Source organism: Poecile atricapillus, chromosome 4 (assembly GCF_030490865.1).
Source record: "Poecile atricapillus isolate bPoeAtr1 chromosome 4, bPoeAtr1.hap1, whole genome shotgun sequence".
Taxonomy (NCBI): domain Eukaryota; kingdom Metazoa; phylum Chordata; class Aves; order Passeriformes; family Paridae; genus Poecile; species Poecile atricapillus.
This window is the reverse complement of record NC_081252.1, coordinates 64,976,936-64,998,400: the sequence shown is the minus strand read 5'-3', so window position 1 is coordinate 64,998,400 and position 21,465 is coordinate 64,976,936. Positions and strand designations below refer to the sequence as shown.

The 21,465-nt window shown below is 43.5% G+C and overlaps 3 protein-coding genes across 6 annotated transcripts in view; 1 reads left to right on the top strand and 2 right to left on the bottom strand.

The window, feature by feature from the left end:
* Positions 1 to 2,401: 2,401 nt before the first annotated feature.
* On the top strand, positions 2,402 to 8,493 carry GRPEL1 (GrpE like 1, mitochondrial). Its single transcript, XM_058837545.1, has 4 exons — positions 2,402 to 2,554; positions 3,400 to 3,568; positions 4,858 to 4,939; positions 7,427 to 8,493. Exons 1-4 carry the CDS (start codon positions 2,484 to 2,486, stop codon positions 7,771 to 7,773), a joined length of 669 nt encoding a protein of 222 aa, XP_058693528.1. The 5' UTR covers positions 2,402 to 2,483; the 3' UTR covers positions 7,774 to 8,493.
* Positions 8,494 to 11,902: 3,409 nt separating this feature from the next.
* Positions 11,903 to 16,320, bottom strand: TADA2B (transcriptional adaptor 2B). Of its 2 annotated transcripts, none has more exons than XM_058837543.1 (2): positions 16,040 to 16,320; positions 11,903 to 14,798 (listed from the first exon to the last, which is right to left on the bottom strand). In XM_058837543.1, exons 1-2 carry the CDS (start codon positions 16,307 to 16,309, stop codon positions 13,806 to 13,808), a joined length of 1,263 nt encoding a protein of 420 aa, XP_058693526.1. In that variant the 5' UTR covers positions 16,310 to 16,320; the 3' UTR covers positions 11,903 to 13,805. The 2 variants fall into 2 exon arrangements, with proteins under 2 accessions (XP_058693526.1, XP_058693527.1); XM_058837544.1 differs by having other exon boundaries at positions 16,265 to 16,318.
* A 1,253-nt stretch (positions 16,321 to 17,573) lies between these two features.
* TBC1D14 (TBC1 domain family member 14) overlaps positions 17,574 to 21,465 on the bottom strand; it is a 64,557-nt gene continuing 60,665 nt past the window's right edge. For all 3 annotated transcript variants that reach the window (XM_058838214.1, XM_058838215.1, XM_058838217.1), the window contains one exon: positions 17,574 to 20,694. In XM_058838214.1, coding sequence (XP_058694197.1) covers positions 20,629 to 20,694 — 66 coding nt within the window. In that variant the 3' untranslated portion in view covers positions 17,574 to 20,628. The remainder of the gene's footprint in view (positions 20,695 to 21,465) is intronic.

Genomic DNA, 21,465 nt, shown 5'->3' with positions numbered 1-21,465 from the left:
AGAAATGTAGAAATGAGGTTAAGTAACTGCCCAAGACCACAAAGTTAATCACCAGAGGAAGTGGGAATGCTATCCTATTTGATTCTATCACTATCTCACAGTAATTAGGGGTTAGAGTCACTTTTAAACCACAAGTTGAAAAGTAGCAGCTGGTTCATAGAATCACAGAATGTTCTGATTTGTAAGGGACCCACAAAAATCATTGAGTCCAACTCTTAAGTGAATGGCCTATACAGGAATGATGGTTTAAAATTCAGAATAAGCATTACTTATCCTCAGTTCATATTCAAACCCAGTATTTATGTGAAGAACTAAAGATCATTTGATACGGAGAAGACTAGATGAGAAAAAACTGTTCTTGTTCCTGAACACTATGACAGCTATACAGGTCCAGCAACAGATGCTGAATACTCAGTATCTGAGTTTAAAAACACCCAACGATGAGCTGACACTGCAATAAAACCAGAACATTAACCTGCAATAGTCTGAGTCAAAACAAGACATGAAAAAGTGTTGAGTGGGACAGTACTTACAGCAAACACCAGCCATGATGCAAACAAGCTCCTGTAAACTTGCATGTTCTTCTGAAGCTGCAGATGTTGTTTAGTCTTGACCCATCAGCATCTAAGCCAGCTGCAGGTTTTTCATGACAGCTGTTCAACTTGCACGACTCACAACAAAATGCATGTTCACTATGCTTTATCTTGAAAGGTTACTTGCAGAAGGCCAGTGAAATGTCATTTGTGGCAAATGGATCTAATACAAGAAGGATATTGTTCCAGACATATTAAGTCTAATATATATCCTCAGTTATTGAGACATGTTGGCAGTGGATTCTTGTCAACCTTTTGTTATCAATTCAGTGATTTTGTGATCAATCATTAATCAAGCAGAGCTTCCAAAGATGGTGGGGAGCAAAGAAATGGAGACAAGCTGAAATAGGAATCTGCATCCAAAGATGTAGGGGAAAACAACAGACAAAAAAGATGAGACAGACAGACTGCTTGTCTAGGTTTTGTGAGGAATAATCTTTTCAGAAAACATTTTAAAAATATCAGACCTAAAGATCCAATTACCTTTTCAGTCTCATTCCATCATGTCTTTCTGTGGGTATCATCCTTTATGGCCGTTCTTGGTTTTCTCCTTGCTCTCTCTTTCTCAGCATTATCTTAACAAATTTCCTCAATTATTTATTTCAATATTTCTGAGCATGAAGCTTGAAATTTGTGGCTCATCAGCTTTCTGGAAAGCAGATACTGACCACCACTGCATGTGGACAAGATGAGGCACACAACCTTCCTCTTCACTGTGTTCTGCACAGGCAAGCCACGGGACTGTACCAGTCACACATCACAGAAGAGCCATCGGCAAAGAAGACTCATAGGGCTCTAAACTTACCATGGTATGAGGTCACTGGCCTCATGTACCATTTATCCTGCTTTCTGCACAGGCTGACACAGCCCATCCCAGACAAACCAATCTGCTGAATAAAGGCCATATTGGAGCCTTGGTGTGCTCTGGCAAAGTTCCACTGTACTGAGCAAGGTCCCAGAGGATTCTCATGCAGCAAGCCAAAAACATCTTCTAAACCTTCATTTTCAGTATACAGTTTAATTATTCACTTGATTATAATATCTACTAAATTTGTATTATGGAATTTGCACCTTTATCCTTCAGATTTAATTTGTAAAGTGCACAAACACGTGCAGGAATTAGGCTAACAGCTGGTGTTCCTGCACCTGTGCATAATCTAGCACTCAACTTCACGGCTGTACAACAAATACTTGACCCTGATTTTTCCCCCCTCCCCTTTTAGAAGATATTGACAAGGCAAGTGACGAACTGCCCCCGTTCAGCTGTCCCCGTACCACAGAGCACGGTTCCACAGCCTCCCGTGACACAGGACACTTGCACAAACAGCTTGCACAAGCAGCTGGCCAAATCTGGAACTAGTGGATTAGCAACATTATCCCACTTAATGAAAGCTCAAGAGTTCATTAAATGAAATGATTGTCCAGCAAGATCGTACACAGCGGTTACAGCGAGCGCGTGTGGATAGAAACCTCTGTCTAGTGGTTTGCAAATTCCTGACGGGCTCTACAAGGTGTTATTAATAACGGGGCTATCCAGCACTTAAAATGAGCTAAAATTTTCAAACTTTTCCAGTCACAACTAAGACAGGAACGACGCGGACCACACAAGCTCCAGTAACAGGACACGGAGCCTCCCCCGCCCCGCCACCAGACAAAATGGCCGCCCGGCACGCGCCCCGCCCGCAGCCCCGCCCGCCGCGCGTCACTGTGGGGCGAGGCGCGCGCGCCCCTCTGGGCGCTCCGCCGCGCCCCGGAATAGCCGCCTGTTCGGCCGGGGCGGCGCGTCCGCCCTGCTGATTGGCTCCCGGCCGCGTCACTCCCGGCCCGCCCGCTCGCTGATTGGCGGGGCCCGGGGGGCGGGCCGAGGCGGCCGGCGGGCAGGAAAGCACCATGGCGGCCGTGGCCCAGTGCGTGCGGGGTGCGCTGCGCCCGCGCCTCCCGCTGCTGAACGTCGCGCTGAGGTGAGGGGGTCGCGCCGCGCCGCTCGCCCGACACCGGACGTTCGGGCCGGGGCCGTGCTCACCGCCGGAACGGGAGGAGAGCGAGGCTCGGTCCCGCCGCGCTGGGGTCCCAAGCCCTGGGGAGCCCCGTCCCACAGCCGGGACGGGCCGGGGCCGCCCCCCATCCCCCGCCGCTCTTCGCTGCTCTCCCTTGCCCCTCTCCGGGAGAGCGGCACGGCCCGGCCCGGCACTGCGGGGAGCCTGTAAAGCTCCAGGCCCGGAGTGCCCGTGCGGCGGGCGGGGATACGAGCCCTCGTGTGAGCGCGGCGCTGATCCCGCAGCCTCGTCCTTGAGTGGCTCATCTCGCTCGGCCTCGGAAACGTCCGGAGGGGATGAAGAGTCACTGTTTATGCAGCCAGGCCCGTGCTTGCCGCGGGGCTCCCTGTACAGCGGGTACAGGCGGCACGGCGAGTGCCGCTCCAGCGGCCGAGCCCTCTTCTGCCGCGTGTGTTTTCAGGGAGGCTGTTGTCGGCGATTGCATCACGGAATTTGTTTCCAGATAGACCACGGTGCTCTGAAAACGCGTACTCCCCATGAAAGTTCTGTGACTATAAGTTGAACGTAGTGGGTGCTTACAAGCCGATACGTTGCAGCAGTTGTTTTCTACTACAGTTTAATTGGCCGGAGATTGCTGCTTGTGACGGAGGGTTCTGCACGCAGTATTCACTAGAGGCCTAGAATAGTATGAATTCGTGCTTTGATATGAGAATTCTGTGGACATTATGTGTCAAAGTGTCTCGTAAGTCTAGAAGATGCTGGTATCTTACAAAATACGCATCAGAATAATGTCCATCTTTTTGCCTTAGAACATCTCCACGACTGCTTTGTGCAGCAACACAGCAGAAAAATACTGGCCAGAACTTGGAAGAGGACCAGAATCAGAGCCAAAATGAGCAGAAGGTGGAACCCAGCTCTGCTGAAAAACTGCTAGCTGAAGAAAAGGCCAAACTGGAAGAACAACTAAAAGAAGTTAATGTAAGTGTTTCTGAGTTATTAGATTGCACATGTTACAAATTATATGCCCAAGAACCTGCACTGTGGGTTCTCAGTGCACAGTCTGGATACAGTTCTGTGACTCCTGTTTAGTTGTATAAAATCTGCAATTTGATAATTTCTTTAAACTTAAGAGTACATGTACTACAAGATCTCCATGCATCCCTGGTCACAAATTAAGATAATGGATAATTTATTTTCAGTTTCTGGATGGAATTGGACCTTTTCCAGCCTGAAAATTTGTTGCTGATTTTCACATAGGTTTTGCTCAGTGGAGAAGTAATTTCTGGGAGCCATGGAAGGGTGTGAATGTGTCTCTGGTGTGTGTATTTGTGTGTGTTAAGAGTAGACGTGATGGAAACAGCTGCTGACTTTCCAAAGGTCAAACTTAATGATGCTTAACTTTTATACAATAGTGTACTTAGGCCGTAGTTAGGAAGTTTCAAACCTTGTCTGTTGGAGAGCCCTTCAGACTCAAAGGGTGAAACGTCACATCTCTTCTGTGTGGCCCCGTGTATCTTGCATTCTGTCCTCTGCATAATCCAACAGCTGAAGGATGCCCTGAGAGGTGGGAGGTGGGCATTAAGCAAAGACATTAATAAGTGCTTTATATAAAATGTCTTTCTGGAGCATTTGAGACTTCAAGAGGTAGCCCTGAAGCTTTTATAGAACCAGCATCTGTGGATCATATGTGGATTGAGTTTGCTTTCTGTTGCCCTTCCCAAAGCTCTACAGGAAGAATTTGAGATATCATTTGATTTCTTTGTTTGCTGTTGATTGCCTAATGCAGCTCTTCAGGCAGCTTGTTGACCATTTTTATTCTGTTTTGAGATTCTTCACTGGCATAGAAAGCTCAACCATATTCAGGGTGGAAGCCATTTGGGATTGGTTGGTGAAGTACTCAGTGTGAATTTTTATTTTAGTAATATTATTCTATTTCACATCATAGTACATCTGCTGGTAAATTGCTGTAGTTCTAGGAATAGACCAAAACTTGAACTCAATGTCAGAGGAGTTAGGCTTCATAGCTTGTAAAGGCTGAGAAAACCATCTGATTTCCTTTCCCTCATTTCTGTGCTTGTGAAGTGAAGCAAACTTTTTTCTTAGTGGGAGGGATGGTGTGATAATTGGCATGTTGTTTCATATTACCCTAAATGGTGGATTCAGGCTGTGAAACTGTTTAAAATGCTGGTTTGTACTGAATATGCTGGTGTGAATTACTGTCAGCTGACTAGGAGGATTAACTTCTGCTACTGGTTTCTCTTCTTTAGGACAAGTACAAGCGTGCCTTGGCAGATGCAGAAAACGTGAGGCAAAGGAGCCAGAAACTGGTAGAAGAGGCAAAGTTATACGGTCAGTGGCGGGTCCTCTGGTGTTTCCTCAGTAAGACCCAGGAAATGCAAAGCCTGGAAAAATGAAGCTGACTGGCCTTGCAGTATTGACAAGTTGTACTTCCCAGTGATTCTGACTACTTGCTTAAAAATGCATTTGAGGCAGAGTTCCTCAGCTTGTGATCATTTCTCCAGTAAAGGGCAAGACTTAAACTGCTGAAGTCAACAGCCGACATTTTCTTTAAATTTGGTATCTGGTTTCCTACAACGTGTACTGCATTAGTAGATTGTTTTAGTAAGTTTTGCAGCCTGAACTTTGCGTTTTTCATGTACTTTGGTCTCAGATCTGACCAAGAGCATGGAATATTGGTTTGCCTTCTGGTTTGGGTTTTTTTTGGGTTTGGTTTTTGTTGGGTTTTTTTTTGGGGGGGGGGGCGGTGTATAGGTGGGGGATTTTGTGGGGTTGGCTGGTTGATTTTTTTGGTTGGTTGGGTTTTTGGGGTTTTTTTTTTGTTGGTTGAGGTTTTTTGTTTTGCTTTTTTGGTTGGTTGGGGTTTTTTGGTTTTGTTTGGGGTTTTTTGTTGTTAGTGGTTTTTTTTTAATTTGCTTCTTTTTTGATTTCAGGATATTTTAATGGGGTTGGTTTTTTTTTTTAGCCTTTTACAGTTGAATAACTGTTCTGTTGAAGGCGATAGCTTCTAAATAGAAGTAATACCTCTAAATGAATGGATTCTTTTCAGTGCTAGGAATGCAGAATCACTGGCTGACAGGAGTGCTAGAAGCACATCTTCCTTCAAGAGCCAGGCTAGTAACATCTGATTTAGCTTTTTGACATTTCCAACACAAATCTGTAAAACAGAAATTGTGTGCAAATGCTGCTGCTGCAGCAGGGTGCTGTTTTATCCTGGTGTTTGATTGCCACGCTGCCTCGAAAAATTAGTTGTTCTTTTTCACCATGCACCATTCACAGCTGTATAGTTTAATTCTCAGTACTCAAGTTCTAATTTCTGAATACAGGGTCTTCAGTTAATGTGTACTGTAAGAAAAAGTACATAGTACTCTTGCATTCTTTCTCATGGATGTTTGAGTGCTTCATCCTGAGGCTGATTTGCAGTAAGCGTTGTTTCACTGATCTTCTACTTACCGTAAAGGACCTGCAGTCGTGTCTGAACTCAGAGGTGCTACAACAGAAATTAATTTACCTTGAAAACTAGATTACATATAATCTGTAAGTTTTACTGCTTGTGCATGACCGCTTGTTCTGTTGAAAAAAGAGAAACTCATTTCTGAGACTAGCATAAATTCTGAGTTGCAGTCACAGATATTTGCAAGTATAGCGTACACATTAAAAAAACCAAACAAAACCACCTTCTGAAAGGTTTGGTTTGATCCAGATAACTAGACAGCTAATTTATCTATATTTGGTACAGTTCAGCCCCTACCACAGCTCTATTTTTTAGTTTGAAACCATGATGGGGTTTTTTCAGGTTTTTGGAACTACTTGGACATTGTTTGTTAGTTACTGTAAAGAGCTTGAGTCTCTACAGAGTTGTGCAGTTGTTACAGAGACCCTCTCTTGAGAACTAGGTGATCTTCACAGATCTTGTAAGGTTCTTCCATAGTTGTGGGGGTTTTTTGTTTAAAACAAAGACTTGGCCTCTGGTAATGGTCATACCACTTCTTGGTAAGGAAAAAAAAACATCCAAAATGTGAACTAGAATTAAAAAGGTTGACTGGCTTAAAAAAAAAGGCAAACCAAAAACCAAGCCAAAACCCAGTGCTGTTTGTCCATTGCTTACCTCTATGCAGAAATGTGTTATTTTATTGAACTGTTTTGATTTTTTTCTTGGTTGCTAGTGCCTTAAGTGAGTTTAGTCCTGATTCTCTGTAATGTGAGCCAGAGAGCAGCTTCAGGACAAGGATTATGGTTAACTTAGAAATTACTCAGTATTTGCAAGGCACAGCTGCTGACTCTGTAAAAGAGATTTGTAGTGTGAGGGAGAGGTGCAAGTTCTTTTCAAGGAAGAATCCTTGTCCATCTCTTGAAATCATCATCAGTCTGATTACATGCTTTGTCTTCCACAAATCTTTTTATGACATCAGATTAATATGTAGGAATAGGGCGATATAATGCTTTGAACATTAGGTGATGAGAGACATGAGGAAATTAGATGAAGTCACCTGAAGGTTTTGGTAACTTTGGTAAGAATTTTAACTGTTGTTGTTAGGTCATTAGCATAACTTAATTCATTTGAGTTGAAATCACATTTTTTTCTCCATAAAGTAGAGGTGATTGGTGTGGATTTCAAGGTATTTGTAGTAGTTCTTTATTATCATCCAAAACCAGAAAGGATTTTTACTCCAAATGATTGCAGTATCACATATCTTCTTAAAAGCCCTAAGAGTGTAGATTATTGTTGTAGCTTTTGGGGTTGTGAGGTTGGGGGATTTTAACATTTGTTTCCCTCAGTGGACTAATCCCATTCTCTCCTCCTTTATACTTTTTCAGGGATCCAGAGCTTCTGTAAGGACTTACTAGAAGTTGCAGACATTTTGGAGAAAGCAACAGAAAGCGTTCCAAAAGAAGAAATTAAGGATGAAAACCCTCACTTGAAGAACTTATATGAAGGTCTTGTGATGACAGAAATACAGATTCAGAAAGTGTTTAAAAAGCATGGCCTGCTCAGACTGGACCCTGTCGGAGCCAAGTTCGATCCCTATGAACACGAAGCGCTGTTCCATGCTCCCGTGGAGGGGCAGGAGCCTGGCACTATCGCGCTGGTATCCAAGGTTGGCTATAAGCTGCACGGGCGCACGCTGCGGCCCGCCCTGGTGGGTGTTGTGAAAGACGCTTAGCTGCTCAAGCTGAGAGTTTCAAATGCCATACAACTATTAAACAGCTGGATGGTTTTTCTCTCACACCATGCTTCCCTCGTTCCTCAGCTCCCTGAGAGGTTTAAATGAGTTGGTTGAGGTCTCCCAGTGAAAATGAAGTAAGCGATGAAATTCTCCTGCTTAGTGGCCTTCAACATCACTGTTCCATAAGCTCTTCTTCAGTGTGAACTACAAGAGCCATTAATTAAGCCCTCCGATGCTTTAGATTAGATAACGTTTTTTTACAACTATTGCTCCTGAGAAGGTGAATTAAATTGGAAATAATGAAATGCTCACAAGAGTGTTGCAATTTCAGGTTTATCACTGTGTGTAGATTGAAAATGCAGATAGTGGTTCAAACACTTCTTTGGTTTTGTACAGTCTCACATTGCAGAAGTGGGTGACATAGTGCAACCAACCTGCTTTCTGTAAGCACCCATCAGCTTTTACACACTGATGTGAGAAATGCCCTGTTTTGTCTATTCAAAAATAATCTCTCAACACCGGAAACCTGTGTGAATTCTGACCTGTAAATAAATGGCAATGGAGATTAGATATCTTTTGTAATTATTCAGCCTTTTTGTCCTGTACTAACATTGAATCAAGAAAACCATCCAATACTTGTATGGCATTGAAGAATCACTAGAATTTATCCTATCTCTGGATTTTTAATTTAATGTTGTATAAATTGGTTTAAAATATTTTTATAGTCTTGTAATTTCCAGCTTTGAAATCAGTTTGTTACGCAAACTGTACTTACAATCCTGTTGAGAGCCAGAACACCCAAAGAAGTGAGTTGCTGACAGTTTGGTATGTGATTTCTTCTAGGCTTACATAAATAATTGCATGTAAGTGGCTCAAATGAAAGTGTGAACTTAGTTTCATTTACATTATTTCTTACTCAGCATGGATCTTGGGTTGAACCAGAACTTTTCCCCATTCAGCTCTTGCCATGTCTAACTCTACTGCTGTTCCCAACCCTGCAGAATCAGGCTAAAATATAACATACGATTCAACACCTGAATGACATTTGTCTGCTCACCTGGATACAGGAGTGGGTGGAACCTGGCAAATTACACAACTGACAAAGGATGCCTCCTCTTGTATCCTGAAAGCCCACACTATTAACACACAGGACAGAATCTTCAAACTTAGGGAAGTTATTAGGCCCTGTAAAAAGTACTTTTGAATTTTTTACCATGTTTCTGGTTATTGTGGATTAAGGAGCTTCTTACCTTAAAGTCAGGTATTGATAACATTTTTTGTGGTTCAGATGCAGAGTTGCCAAGAGCTTACTGAACCCTGGACCTACTCATTGTGAGAAGTGATTACTCATTCCTTAAGACATTTTTCCCAGTGCTGGTTTCCTTCATGGGAATTAAACAGTTAACCAGGAACAGCCTAAGTGCATAAAACAGGAGGTTAGCCATGTTAGACATATTCATTCTTTCTCAACTCTTAGAAAGAATGCTTCAACTGGGCAGGGGAAGGAGAGTAATTTTTTGATGTGTGAATACAACTACAATATTAATTTTTTTTTAAATTAATCAAGTACAGGGAAAAAAAATGCAAAGATGGAGTTTAAAAATACAGGGGAAAATAGGGGATTCCATATACTGAAGTTGAATTTGGAAGTATCTTTCCTCCATCTGGGTTTAAGAGCACACTGTAGTTTTGTGAATTAGGATTGAAGAAATGGTTTTGTTGCACTTTGCTTGGAACCTGTTCTCACAAGTGATGTCAAAAAGGGACGATTTTATGTACCTTTTAAGAACTGTCATGTGTTGTTTTGTCCCTTCCCAAACCCTCTGGATCTAAACTAAATGTAATAAGGTCCTTAGTATAGAAGTTTTTCCAAAAGGGGGTTAAACGAAGGCACACTTTATTCCCTAGCACATGAAGATTTTGTTATCGAGCTTGCCAGTGCTTCACACAAACTGTCATTTTTGGACTACATCAATTCATTCAGGTGTTCTTAAACACAAGGTCCTGTTAAATGTTCAGCACAAAGTTCACCTTTAAAGCTGGTAACTTGAGTCTCTCATTTAAGTGGCTCCCTTTCCCTGGCCTGTCCTCCAAGGGGCTTTGGCACGGTGTGGGTCAGTCTATGGAGAGCTCCAACCTGTGCACTCTGCCGTACCCCAGGGAGGAGCACTGATGAAATCTATAAACAGCAAAGTAGTTCTGAAATTTAAGTACCCAATAAAGTTACCACCTTTACCAGCTCTTTCATAAACACTACATTTCCACCCATCACATTCAGCTACAATGAATCTCCACTTGTTATTGCAAAGACTTAAGTCATTTTCCTCATTGCCCAAGCTACATTATTGTTAAATCAATCATAGAAAGAAACTTTAATATAAGTTTATTTACCAATACACAATGCAAAAATCTAGTAAAATGCTGTATGCACAACATCAGTTAGGCTTTGTGTGATTTCAGCATGGGTGTTTGTGTGTCTGGCACAGCTACAAATGTAAACATCAAATGAATGCAACATTCCCTTTAAGGAGGAAAGAAGCTGATACGCTGAACATGCTCTTGGGGCATCTTGCTTCATAGTATTTAATGTATCATCACTTAGAAGTGACTGGGCCACAAACAAACATTTTGTGAGAAGAGAAAATCAGAAGGCTTCATGAGCCTGTGTTCCAGTTGCAAAGAAATCAAATGCAGCAGCTACACAAGAGAGTAATGGCGGAGTGCTTGGTTTGGGTGATTTCCAAGGCAGTTCATGGTCACAGACTAGTGCAAACCCCCAAACACTGTTCTCACTGTGTGCTGGGCCTGCCATGAACAGGGGGCAGGAGGGGCTGCAGCCAGAATACTCTGCAGCATGCGAGCCCAGCGCCGGGCAGTGCACACGGAGTGAGATGGAGCTCCCTCCAACACAGCGCTGGGACGGGACACACAGCACAGCCCCTACCCAGAGCACAAGGTCGGGATTCTAAACAGCTTAGAGAGTGTTGCTTTTTCATAGGCTTACATCAATGCTGTTAAGACAGATACTATCATTAGTAATAACTTTAATTAGAAAAGTCAAGAGCATTAAGCATATAAAACACCTTGTCATTAGCAACATGAAGGCTGGGTTATTTGTACAGTACAGGAAGCACTTCCAGATCAACACAAAATACAAGTTGAAAGAGCTCTTTGTCATCTCAGCCCCTTCACCACACAAGAGAAGCAGCATAGTTGTAGTAAATTGCTGGATTAACGTTAACTGCATCTCAATTTATAAGCAAACAGAAAACCAGCAGCTCATAACAAAGGAATGCTTAGACTAAATCAGTTCCATGTGAAATATGGAACAGCAGCATCCTCTAGTGCAAGTCACCTTTAAAATGAAAAGCATAGCTGACAATGAGACATTGCTTCTAGGGAAGCCCTTTCCAAGGGACTAGTATTTGCTAAAGCAAACATTTACCACCTTGAGTTAGCTTGCAAGTACAAAATAAATATTGATATCCATATTGCATACATTAAAAATACTTTATTTTACATTCATTTTGATGTTTAATAAGTTACATCTAGCACCAAAGAAACATTTGGGGGGGGTTGAGGAATTAAGAAGCTACAAAGTGTAAATGCAGAATTCACTTCAACATTTAAATGACTCATTGGTGCCTAGATTTTTTTCCTAAGTTATTGTTCGGATGGGCTTTACACTATTGCTTCAGTTTAACTTAGATGTGCCAAAACAGTGTAGAAATATGAAAATCACAGATTTGACGGGGAAAAAAACCCAAAAGAACCAAAACTGAAACAGTTCTCTTAAACTCCCAGCTACATGCAGAACTGAGGCTTCATAACAGCATGTTATGGCAGTTAGGTAACAAGTTACAGGAAGAACCAAATTGCATAACTAGAATGCTGAAAAGAAAAACTGAGCTACCTTCCCAAAGGAGTAGGACAGAGAAAATAACCAAGGGTTTATACCTCATGAACTTGGTGTGCTGCATGTACATGCATATAGGGTGGAAGTGGTTATTAAAGCTACTCAGCACATTGCAGTTAGCTCCACTGCTGCCAAGAAGAGACAGTTTTGTCTCAAATCTGCCACAACAAACCACTTACAGATAAGCCAAACAAAGTATTACATCCCAGAGGACATAGCCCTTACCTTTTCTGAAGGGACATAACATCATAAGCTCAAAAGAAAAAGGCACTAGAGTTTTGGTTTTTTTCCTTAGAAATGCTGGCTTTGTAATTGTACCCCTTTTATTCTAAACTCACTGGTAACACTAGTTTGGTAATGCTGGATGTATTAAAGGAAACCCAGTTCTGATCAGAACAGCTCTGCCAAACTGCAGAATTAATACTGTTTTAAGATTTTGTGGTATCCTTACTGACTACAGCCCAAAGCATCAAAGCAAGATGACATTTTCAGATCTTGCCCTCATACTGAAGCCATGTGGAAGTCAGGTTCCAAGTTGTGGTGTTTTGCTACACCTGCACTCCAGAAGACCTGCCCAGCCTGCCTCCAGTCACAGCTTCCTGCTCCAGACACAACCAGCAGAGAGGCTTAGGCACAAGTAACTCGTGCCATCTTCCACATGGCAACCACTATTTTTTATTCATTTGGTTAAGTACCAGCATGGGAACTGAAGGAAGAAATGGGCATAAAAATTTTTTTCTAATCCTTCTTCAGCATCTTTCTCTTAATCAATTGATACTGCTAGAATGGTACTGTGGGTCTGGCATTTGTGTTTCCTGCTGTGTTACAGCCCAGCTGGTGCCCAGCTCCAGCAGCACTCCAGGCTGCAGAAGTCTTCAGAACTGGAGGAGATCCCTCCCAAGGTGCACTCTTCTTCTACCTGTCAGTAAATTCAGATTCAACTTACCTGGGATGGTACATTTCAAGGTATGTGAAATTAGAACCCTACAGTGGCTGGATTAAGCACTCAAAATTTAGGAACACTGTGCATTTTGACCAAATCTGCATCAATTGTTATTTGTGTTTTTAAAGACCAATCTCAGTGATCACACCCCATTTGAGAATCTTACTCCCTTTCCCTGACTTCCCAATGAAATTCAGGCAGCAGCTACATGTCCTCAGCCCATGTGAGCTCAGCAGTTAAGATCCCAGAGGAGGAGCAGGCTCCCCCAAAAAGCAAAAACTGATTTTGCTGCCTGAGGCTCTCAACTTCTGCCAAACACCTCACTGCCTATTCTCCCAATCCCCATTTCTGGCCCAAATCAGGTACCTTGCTGTAGCTGACCCCTCCTCTGGAGCAGAGCACCACAGCTGCTGGGGATTCCTGACACTCCAGTACCAAGCAGGAAACGTCAAATCTACAGAGGGGTCTGTTTCAGGAAACTCACATCAAAGCAATTCCCGGATCAGATGGGAGCTCTTGAAGAATCCCCTTCCATAGCACACATCCCTGGAGGCATCTCACCTACCACATTTCCTTCCTTCCTTCCTGCCACGGCTCACCCCTGCTTTATTCTCAACAGGAACTCTCATCCCGGAGTCCCCAAACCTTGTCTGTAGTTACTAAGGAGAATGTTCCAAAAGCTTAGCAATGGTCACAGAAGTCCCTGCTCACCTGCTCCTGAGCACAGGACTTTTGTAAACTTCATTTTGCTGCCAGCATTATGCCAAAAAAAAACAAAACAAAAGGTGAAGAAAGTTTCCAGCAAATGAAACTATCTCCTACCTTCAAAGAAAAGCAAAGATTACACTGATATTAATTTATCCAATAGTACGGACTAAAACAACTACTCTGGGACTACCGGACTTGAGTAAGTTCACATGAAAAAATCTGTTCTAATAATGTACCCAAAAGCAGTGAAATCCAATGTAGAAGTTTCACAATTAAGTATTTTCCATGATCCAAAGCAAAAGTCTATTTGAACCACCATGGATCATGATGACTGTGGGGGCTTTCGCTCTTTTGTGTTTTTAAGCGACATGGTTTCTATATCTTTGGGGAGGGAAGGAAAAAATAACGGAGTCCTTGAGGCTGTAATGGGCCTCTGCTGTGTTTCTGCAGATCAGCTGAATTTCATGAAGCATCCCTGGATATCCAACCACTTTCTGTCAGAAAGTTTAAAATCCTTTTCTTCAGTACCTTATCTAAGTAACTGGGAAGGCGACTCTTTGAAGGAATTCCTTGTCTTTTTTGGAGATGGTCTTTAATGATGATAGTTTTTACAGTCACGTAACGTGCAGGACTCAAGTTCAGAGAGCTGCAGAGCACCTTTTCCCTGTCCGATAAGAGTTCAAAGCCAGGCAGGTTTTCAATGGCAGCAAATTCACCTTCTTTACCCTCTTCCTTCCCTCTCTTGGAACTAGCTATGTTCTTGTTCTCCTTCCTTTTTTCCCGTTTGTGCCTGGCTGCCTCATACTCTGCCGACTCCTCCATTTTGGTGATCCCATTTCGCCGATACCGCTGCAGCTCCCGAATCTTCGCTCGAAGTATCCTCTCCTTGTGCATGTTCTCAAAGAAGTCTTCAAACTCCTTACAAGACATGAACTGGTACAAAGGCCTCAGTTTCAGCCTCAACTCCTTTTCTTCTTTTGTGATCTTTCGTTTTGGAGCTTTCTCCTTATCTTTTTTATCCTTCCCCAGGAAGGCCGGTACCAAATTATAATCTCGCGCAATGTTCTTCCGCCGTTGCCTCTCCTTGAGTTTCCTCACGTACATGTCCACGTGAGCTCTTTTTAACTCAATTTCCACGTCGTCATCGTCGTAGTTCACCGAGAGGCCGCTGATGAGCGTCTCGGCGTCCTGGTCGTACTCGATCTCGTAGTCGTCGCGGAGCGGCATGTACCCCAGCTGCTGCTGCTCGGCCACCGAGATGTCCAGCGGCGGCAGCGGCGTTGTCAGGCTTGGAGACAGCGGGCCGCCACTGGGACACGTGTGGTCTGTCACCCTGTTCGGAATAGTGTCAGGGATGCAGGCTTTTCCCAGGTTGCCATGGATATACATGCTCACATAATGTTCCATCACCTCCTGAGGTGTTCGGGAAGCTCCCACATGAGCAGCCATGTCCTCCTAAACAGAAAAAAAGGAGGAGTGATAAAACAATTCCCATTACATCTCCAGCATAATGAGCACTCAGGAAAGAACACGACTTTTTCCTTGCTCCTCAAAAGCCAACTCCCAGTACCTAAACTCCTCTAGCAATACTGGCCATATTTCTATCAGACCTGCGGTTTCAGCTCTGGATGAGTGATTACAGTTCATAGAGGCAGGTAAGCCACAAAAACAGCACCACACGGTGATTCCTGAGCACCCATGGCACTCCCACGAAGCCAGCTCACCGTGACCAGGAAGCTTTCCAAGTCCCAAGCCAACACCAAGAGCACTGTACAGCTTGGGTTTTGCTTCTTTATATCACATCGCTGAGCAGCAACACAAAAATAAACAACAGTATTTACTCTAAGATCAACAATATTTATTCTTTCCTAGTTATTTAACAGCTAAGCAAGCTTCAATGATTGTACACTTCAAGATTTTCAAAAAGTCTTTATCTTCAATGAAGCAAAACTTATGTAACAACAAATCAAATAAAAAATTATTCAAATGGTCTAGTGGAGGGCAATGAGGATGACTGGGGGACTGGAGCACCTCTCTTACAAGGACAGACTGAGGGAGATGGGCTTGTTCAGCCTCAGGAAGGGACAACTGAGAGGGGACATCAGCAATGCCTATCAGTATCTGAAAGGAGGTGTCAGAGGATGAAGCCAGACTCTGCTCTGTGGTGTCAAGCAATAGGACAAGAGGCAACAAGCACAAACTGATGCATAGGAAGTCCCACATGTACATGAGGAAGAACTTCTTCACCTGTGCAGGAGACTGAGCACTGGGACAGACTGCCCAGGGAGGCTGTGGAGTCTCTCTCACTGGAAACAGTCAAGAACTGTCTAGATGCAATCCTGTGCAATGTGCTCTGGGATGACCCATTGTAGTCCTTTGCAACCTGACCCATTCTGTGATTGTGAAATAATACTTTCTTACGGCTGCTTTTTAAAACCAAGTCCGGCTGTGCGGTGACCCTGAAGGCGAGCAGCCAGCCCGCAGCCGGGACATACTGAAGGCAAAGGCCGAGCACGGGCAAGAGGCAGCTGCAAGATCTGTGGCACGGCCGGGCTGACGGGGGGCAAACGCACAACTTCAAGGAGCGACAGGTCCGAGCAGGGGCAGCCCGGGGTCCCGACGCGCCCCGGGGCTGCTGTCAGGGCCGCCGGTCCGAGGAGGAGGATCGCCCCCGCCCCCTGTCCCTCGCCCCTTACCCAGTTGCCGAAGCCGAACTGCTCGATGGCGTCCAGCAGCAGCTGCTCCTCGCGGCTGCTCCAGCCGCCCTCGGCCTCGGCGCCCCAGAGGGTGAAGCGGCCGCCGTCCACCAGCTGGTAGCCGTGCCATCGGCGGTGCGGGCCGATCTCGGCGCCCGCCGAGAAGCACTCGGGGCAGAGCTCGATGTCGGCGCACTCGGTGCAGCGGAAGCGCAGCGGGCTCACCTCGGCCAGGCAGTACACGCAGTACTTCTTCCCCAGTTCCGCCATCTTACCCCGCCCGCGCGCGCGCGCGGCCGCGCCCCCGGCGCCCGCGCCGCCAATGGCAGCGAGCTCGGGGGGCGGGGCCGCGGCGAGCACCGGCCAATGGGGCCGCGACCGGCGGGCACGGGGGGAGTCAGCGCGAGGGGACGGCTCCGATTGGCCGAGCCGGACCCGTCGGCCCTTCCCGCGGCCAATGGGAGGGGCCGCCCCCAGCGGAGCCCCCGCGCAGGGGCCGCCCGCCAGGGGGCGGGGCCGCGCACGGGAAGGGGCGGGGCCGAGCGGGTGCCCGGCAACGGGGGAAGCGGGGCGGGGCCGCGGGAGGAGCCGGCAGGGCCCGGCCGCTGCTGCCCCGGCGGGGAGCGGACACACGGACACATACACGGACAGGGACACACACACGGACACACACACGGACACGGACACAGACACGGACACACACACGGACACGGACACAGACACGGACACACACACGGACACGGACACAGACACGGACACACACACGGACACGGACACAGACACGGACACACACACAGACACACACGGACACACACACGGACACACACACGGACGGACACACGGACACACACACGGACACACACACAGAGAGCTCTTCTGCCAGCTCTGCTCCTCCCGGCACGCTCAGCCGTGAAAAAAAATGCTTTGTGACTATGCAACTTGCAATAAACTATGACTTCGCCTTTTCAAACAAAGGCAGGATAAGATATTTAAGCATTCCTGAGTTCTGTGCGTGCCACAAAGATGTATTTACAAATATTTTTCATAATATATTTATCAGACCTCAGGCCTAGTCCAGAGAAAGACATATAAAAAGGGATAAAACCACAGGCATAGTATGGGATCCTCTAAATGTCTCAGGGAATTTAACAAGTATTTTAACATGAGAACTTGGAAAGCATCAGCAAAAAGTCCTCTACCTTCTACACACAAATGGCCCAAAGTTCTCTTTCTGAACAGACAAAAACTGCTAAAGCCACCTGTGAAGAAAAAGAATAGTACTGGAACTTTTAATATCTGAATTGCACTGACAACAGTAGATTAAGGTAACTTTACATGACTTTATTTAACAAAACCATTTATTTACAGTTGAAAAAAGTTCCAGTTTGATACACATATCTAAACAAAACAAACGTGGTAACTACATAACCCAATTTAAACATGATGTACAGGAGATGTACCAACACTTCTCTATATATCATTCTTGTTTTAAAACATTCAAAAATAAGCTGTTACAAGGTACCTTTTTTTAAAAAAAATGAAATTGTTTACTAAATGAAATAACATTAATGATTGACTGCAGATTGAAGTTGCAAAACTGCTTTATTATAAAGTGCAGATTGTAAAGAATCCCAAAGCTGGTTGGAGTTTTCTGGTTTCTCTGATCTGCTGCATGTACAGTGGTACTTTTCATGAATTGCAGCGGTTTTATTTCTCTTTAAACTCATGAAGAAAAGAAAGTTTGCTTGATGGGGACATTTGCTCCATGAAAGAAAATCTCATGCATCTTGTTACAGATACTTTCAAGTACCTGGACAATAAAATTGTCAATTTTTTTATGCAATTCCCTGAATTTCTTAAAGAAGATTTCTGTATTAGCTAATTAAGAGATTTGGTATACTGCAAGAAACTTGAAAAGCTCAGTGGCAAGAAATTCTATGCCATTACTACTCAGCTCTGTTTTTATCAAAATTCAAGCATTACCTTCAAATCAAGTTACTGAGAAGTTGAAATAATTGCATGTTTAGGCAGGTGATTTTTTTCACATGTATTTTGTTTGAAAACAAACTGTGCAAAGCTCCTTATTGCATTGCTGTTTCTTCATTAAAGAACATACCTTATATACACAAAGAAATCATTTAGAAAATATATACAACTTCTAAGAACAGATCAAATCACAAAACAAAGTAATTACATTTGCAAGTAACAAACAGTGCACAAGTGTTGCAGCAGGCCTTTTCCCCACAACTATGCCCACTGTCACTGTTACATTCAACATCTTATTGAGAAGAGAAAAAGAACAGGCTGTCGATGGCTGCCAAGATACCTAGTAGCTAAAAAATGCATTTTTAAGCAGACAAATGAACCACACTTGTAGACTTGCTTTAAAAGAAGATACGAATGTAGTTGCAATGAAGACTTAAATCACAAAGCCAGTTACAGTACCACCTAAATACATATATTGAGGAAAATGTGATCTCTGTGTTCAATAAACCATTTAAAAGCATAGTGCAAATGTTTTGGATGGTAGGCCTCTCGTATTCTTTGTGGAAAGGCATATTTGTTGTAGTAATAGAAAAAGTAATATTAAAAAACACTTACTGACCTTCCTGCTTTCTATTGCACTTCAAAGCAATGGAGCATACAAGTACCAGTCACTGAGGACAAATTCTGTACAAATTCTGAGTGAATTAACACGTTTCCTGTCACATCTTAATGTCTATTTTCAGTAAGTGATGGCCTAGGAGATGTCTTGTGGAGGAATTAAGATGACCAACAAAAACCACATCCATTACACCAGCTACACAAAGTGGACAGGAGAAGAGGTCAGTGAGGTATTGGACTTGCAGGCTGCATTTGCATTACACATCTTTCAAAGTGATTATGAGTCCTCACTTACCAGAGAGTCTTGTTCTCACTCTTCTTAACATTACAATCAAATTATCCCTCATAAAAATAATGTTTGTACACCAAAGTGTTTTGATTATGTCCCACAGTCCTTCACACTGCATGATGAGTTGAGCAGTGTGCAACTATTCTTCTTGATTTTATTCAGACAGTGCCAAAATAATCAGCATAAACCAGCTGACGAGCACTGGGAAACTGCTGACCATACAGCTGGAGGATTTAGTAACGCCTGTTCACAGTTAACACAAATATTGCTTCAGTTACATTTCCCTTTCCAATCATTATCATTAGTATAAAATAGGCTTTACACTATATATTATGCAATAAACATTCTTGTAAATCAGAGGCACTCATGATTTGCCCTTCAATATTCACCTGAATGCAGAGAGGATCTAAGATGTATGAGGGATTTATGTAACAGCAGTTTACTGCTGCTGTAACTCACTCTCATGTATTAGGGGTTGGATAAAACGCTCAGAAATGACAGCTTGTACTTCTCCTGATGGTGTCTGGCACATTTCCCAATGAATTTCTTTCACTTGTCACTCTATGGATCAGCTCCACATAACTTTCTCGCTATGGCAGCAGCAGCAGCTTCAGGAGATTAAACAAAACCTTTTCTGCAGCAACACTGGCAAACATCAACTGTTCTCCTACTGCTCTTCCTCCTTAGCTCTGCCAGTGAGCAAAGCTGGATTTAAAGCTACCAAAGTTCCTTTAACCATTTCTCAGTTTATCTGCTAAGTCCAGTTTTATCTCCATGACTGGACACATGGCATATGAATAAGTAGCTGGTAGGCAAGAACATCTCAAAAGAGCAGGGTGCCAGGAGAGGGACAGACACGTGGAAACATGCATTTAGTAGTATGTGACCATGGCTTTAAGCAGAGGAAAGAGAGCACAATTGGGAAACAATGCCACCTTAATACTAGAACCCTCTTGGTGAGTTTGGAATCTAGTCTGATGGATGGAATTTCCTCCATATGCATCCAGATTGGAAAAATAAATTTCCAAGGCATCTTGAAGAATAATTAATTTTGCACTGCTAGTTAGACTTCTCCTCCAAGCTTACCTTCTACTTAACTTTTTCTTATTAAAGAAAGGAATGTAGTTCTATGTCTACGTGATTTCTTTGGTAAATGGGACCCACAGCCTATAAAATCAGAAGCATCTCTTAAGAAATGGTCCTTAAAATTCCAGCACCAGTTATCTAAAATCCAGATCCAGCTACTGTTACAGGTATTGGAAATATATCCTGCCTAAGAATGAAACGGGAATAGCTGTCAAAGCAACCAACATTGCTGAATGTCCAATCTTTTAAAACATCTAAAAAAAAAAATTAGAAATTTTTTTTCTTAGACCCTTGATATTATTTTGTTTCACTGCCCTCATCAGAAGTACAGAATATGTAATGCTCTCCACAGCATATGCTCATACTACTAAAAATTTAAGGCTAAGCCTAGGTTCAATTTATAAGGGGTTTATCCCCTAATGTCCTTGCTTCTTTCATTTTTTTTCCACTCCTCCTCCTCGTTCTTCTTCTTTCCCCCTTAAGGCTATTCTACTACTAAATATAACTCTGAACTAACACTTTGATTTGCAGGCTCATACATGTCAGACAGTAATCAGTACTTTTGCCACTTTAGCTCTTTTCCTGGGAGTCACTGGAGGCAAACCCAACATTAACGTTTGAGCGAAGGACTTCCTTTTTCCATTTCCCGGTTATCTTTTTGCAGAGCAGCCAGTATCTAGACATTTCAAGAAGTGAGAGAGAAGAAAAGCATTAGATTAAAAAAAATTACTCATAAATTCATTCTGAAGAGTTTCCAATTATGTCTGAGCAGTACTATTGTAACTATCAAATGTAATTAAATTTAGAGAACCTCTCCACTGACTAGAGATCTCTCCCGTAAATCCTTGTGACATGGTGGATAGAAACACACTTAACAAAGGTTTAAACTCCATCTCCCCCTCCAACACACACTTTCAAAGCCTGTGATTTGGGGTATTTGGCACAACAGGACCCTTATCTCTCCTTTCCCATGAGGGAAGTAGCAGCAGGCTGGGAATTTGTTTGGAATGCAATCCTCATGCACACATGGTATGTTCAAGGAAGGTGAGACAACTGAAAAACCTGTGGAGACGCTCCTGCTGTGAAGGTTAGAAATCCTCATCTCAAAGATAAAGCTGGCAATCCCCAACATCTACAGGCACTGCTACCCCAGGAACCAGAAACACCCGGTTGCAGCTGAATTTCCCCAACCACTACGTTTAACACCACCTTTTGTTTTCTCTGCAAAAAAGCAATTGGATAAAATGGGCAGAGGTCTATTATGGAACGACTCACAAATTGGACTGTATTGCTGCTTTGAACAAAGAGGAAAAGAAAAAGAGGGAGCTTCCTCTCTCCAACATGAATGGCTGCTACAGCCATTTAATGATTTCCACATTCAGATGACACATCTTTTTTCTTTAAACTGGAATTTAGTTGAAATTACAGCGATGAAACAATTTCTGAA

Excerpts from the sequence above, each read along its gene's own strand:
- GRPEL1 (XM_058837545.1), top strand. The coding sequence starts at position 2,484 with ATGGCGGCCGTGGCCCAGTGCGTGCGGGGTGCGCTGCGCCCGCGCCTC. Across the intron at positions 2,555-3,399 it reads CTGCTGAACGTCGCGCTGAG|AACATCTCCACGACTGCTTT; the intron begins GTGAGGGGGTCG and ends TTTTTGCCTTAG. Across the intron at positions 4,940-7,426 it reads AGAAGAGGCAAAGTTATACG|GGATCCAGAGCTTCTGTAAG; the intron begins GTCAGTGGCGGG and ends ATACTTTTTCAG.
- TADA2B (XM_058837543.1), bottom strand. The coding sequence starts at position 16,309 with ATGGCGGAACTGGGGAAGAAGTACTGCGTGTACTGCCTGGCCGAGGTG. Across the intron at positions 14,799-16,039 it reads AGTTCGGCTTCGGCAACTGG|GAGGACATGGCTGCTCATGT; the intron begins GTAAGGGGCGAG and ends TTTTCTGTTTAG.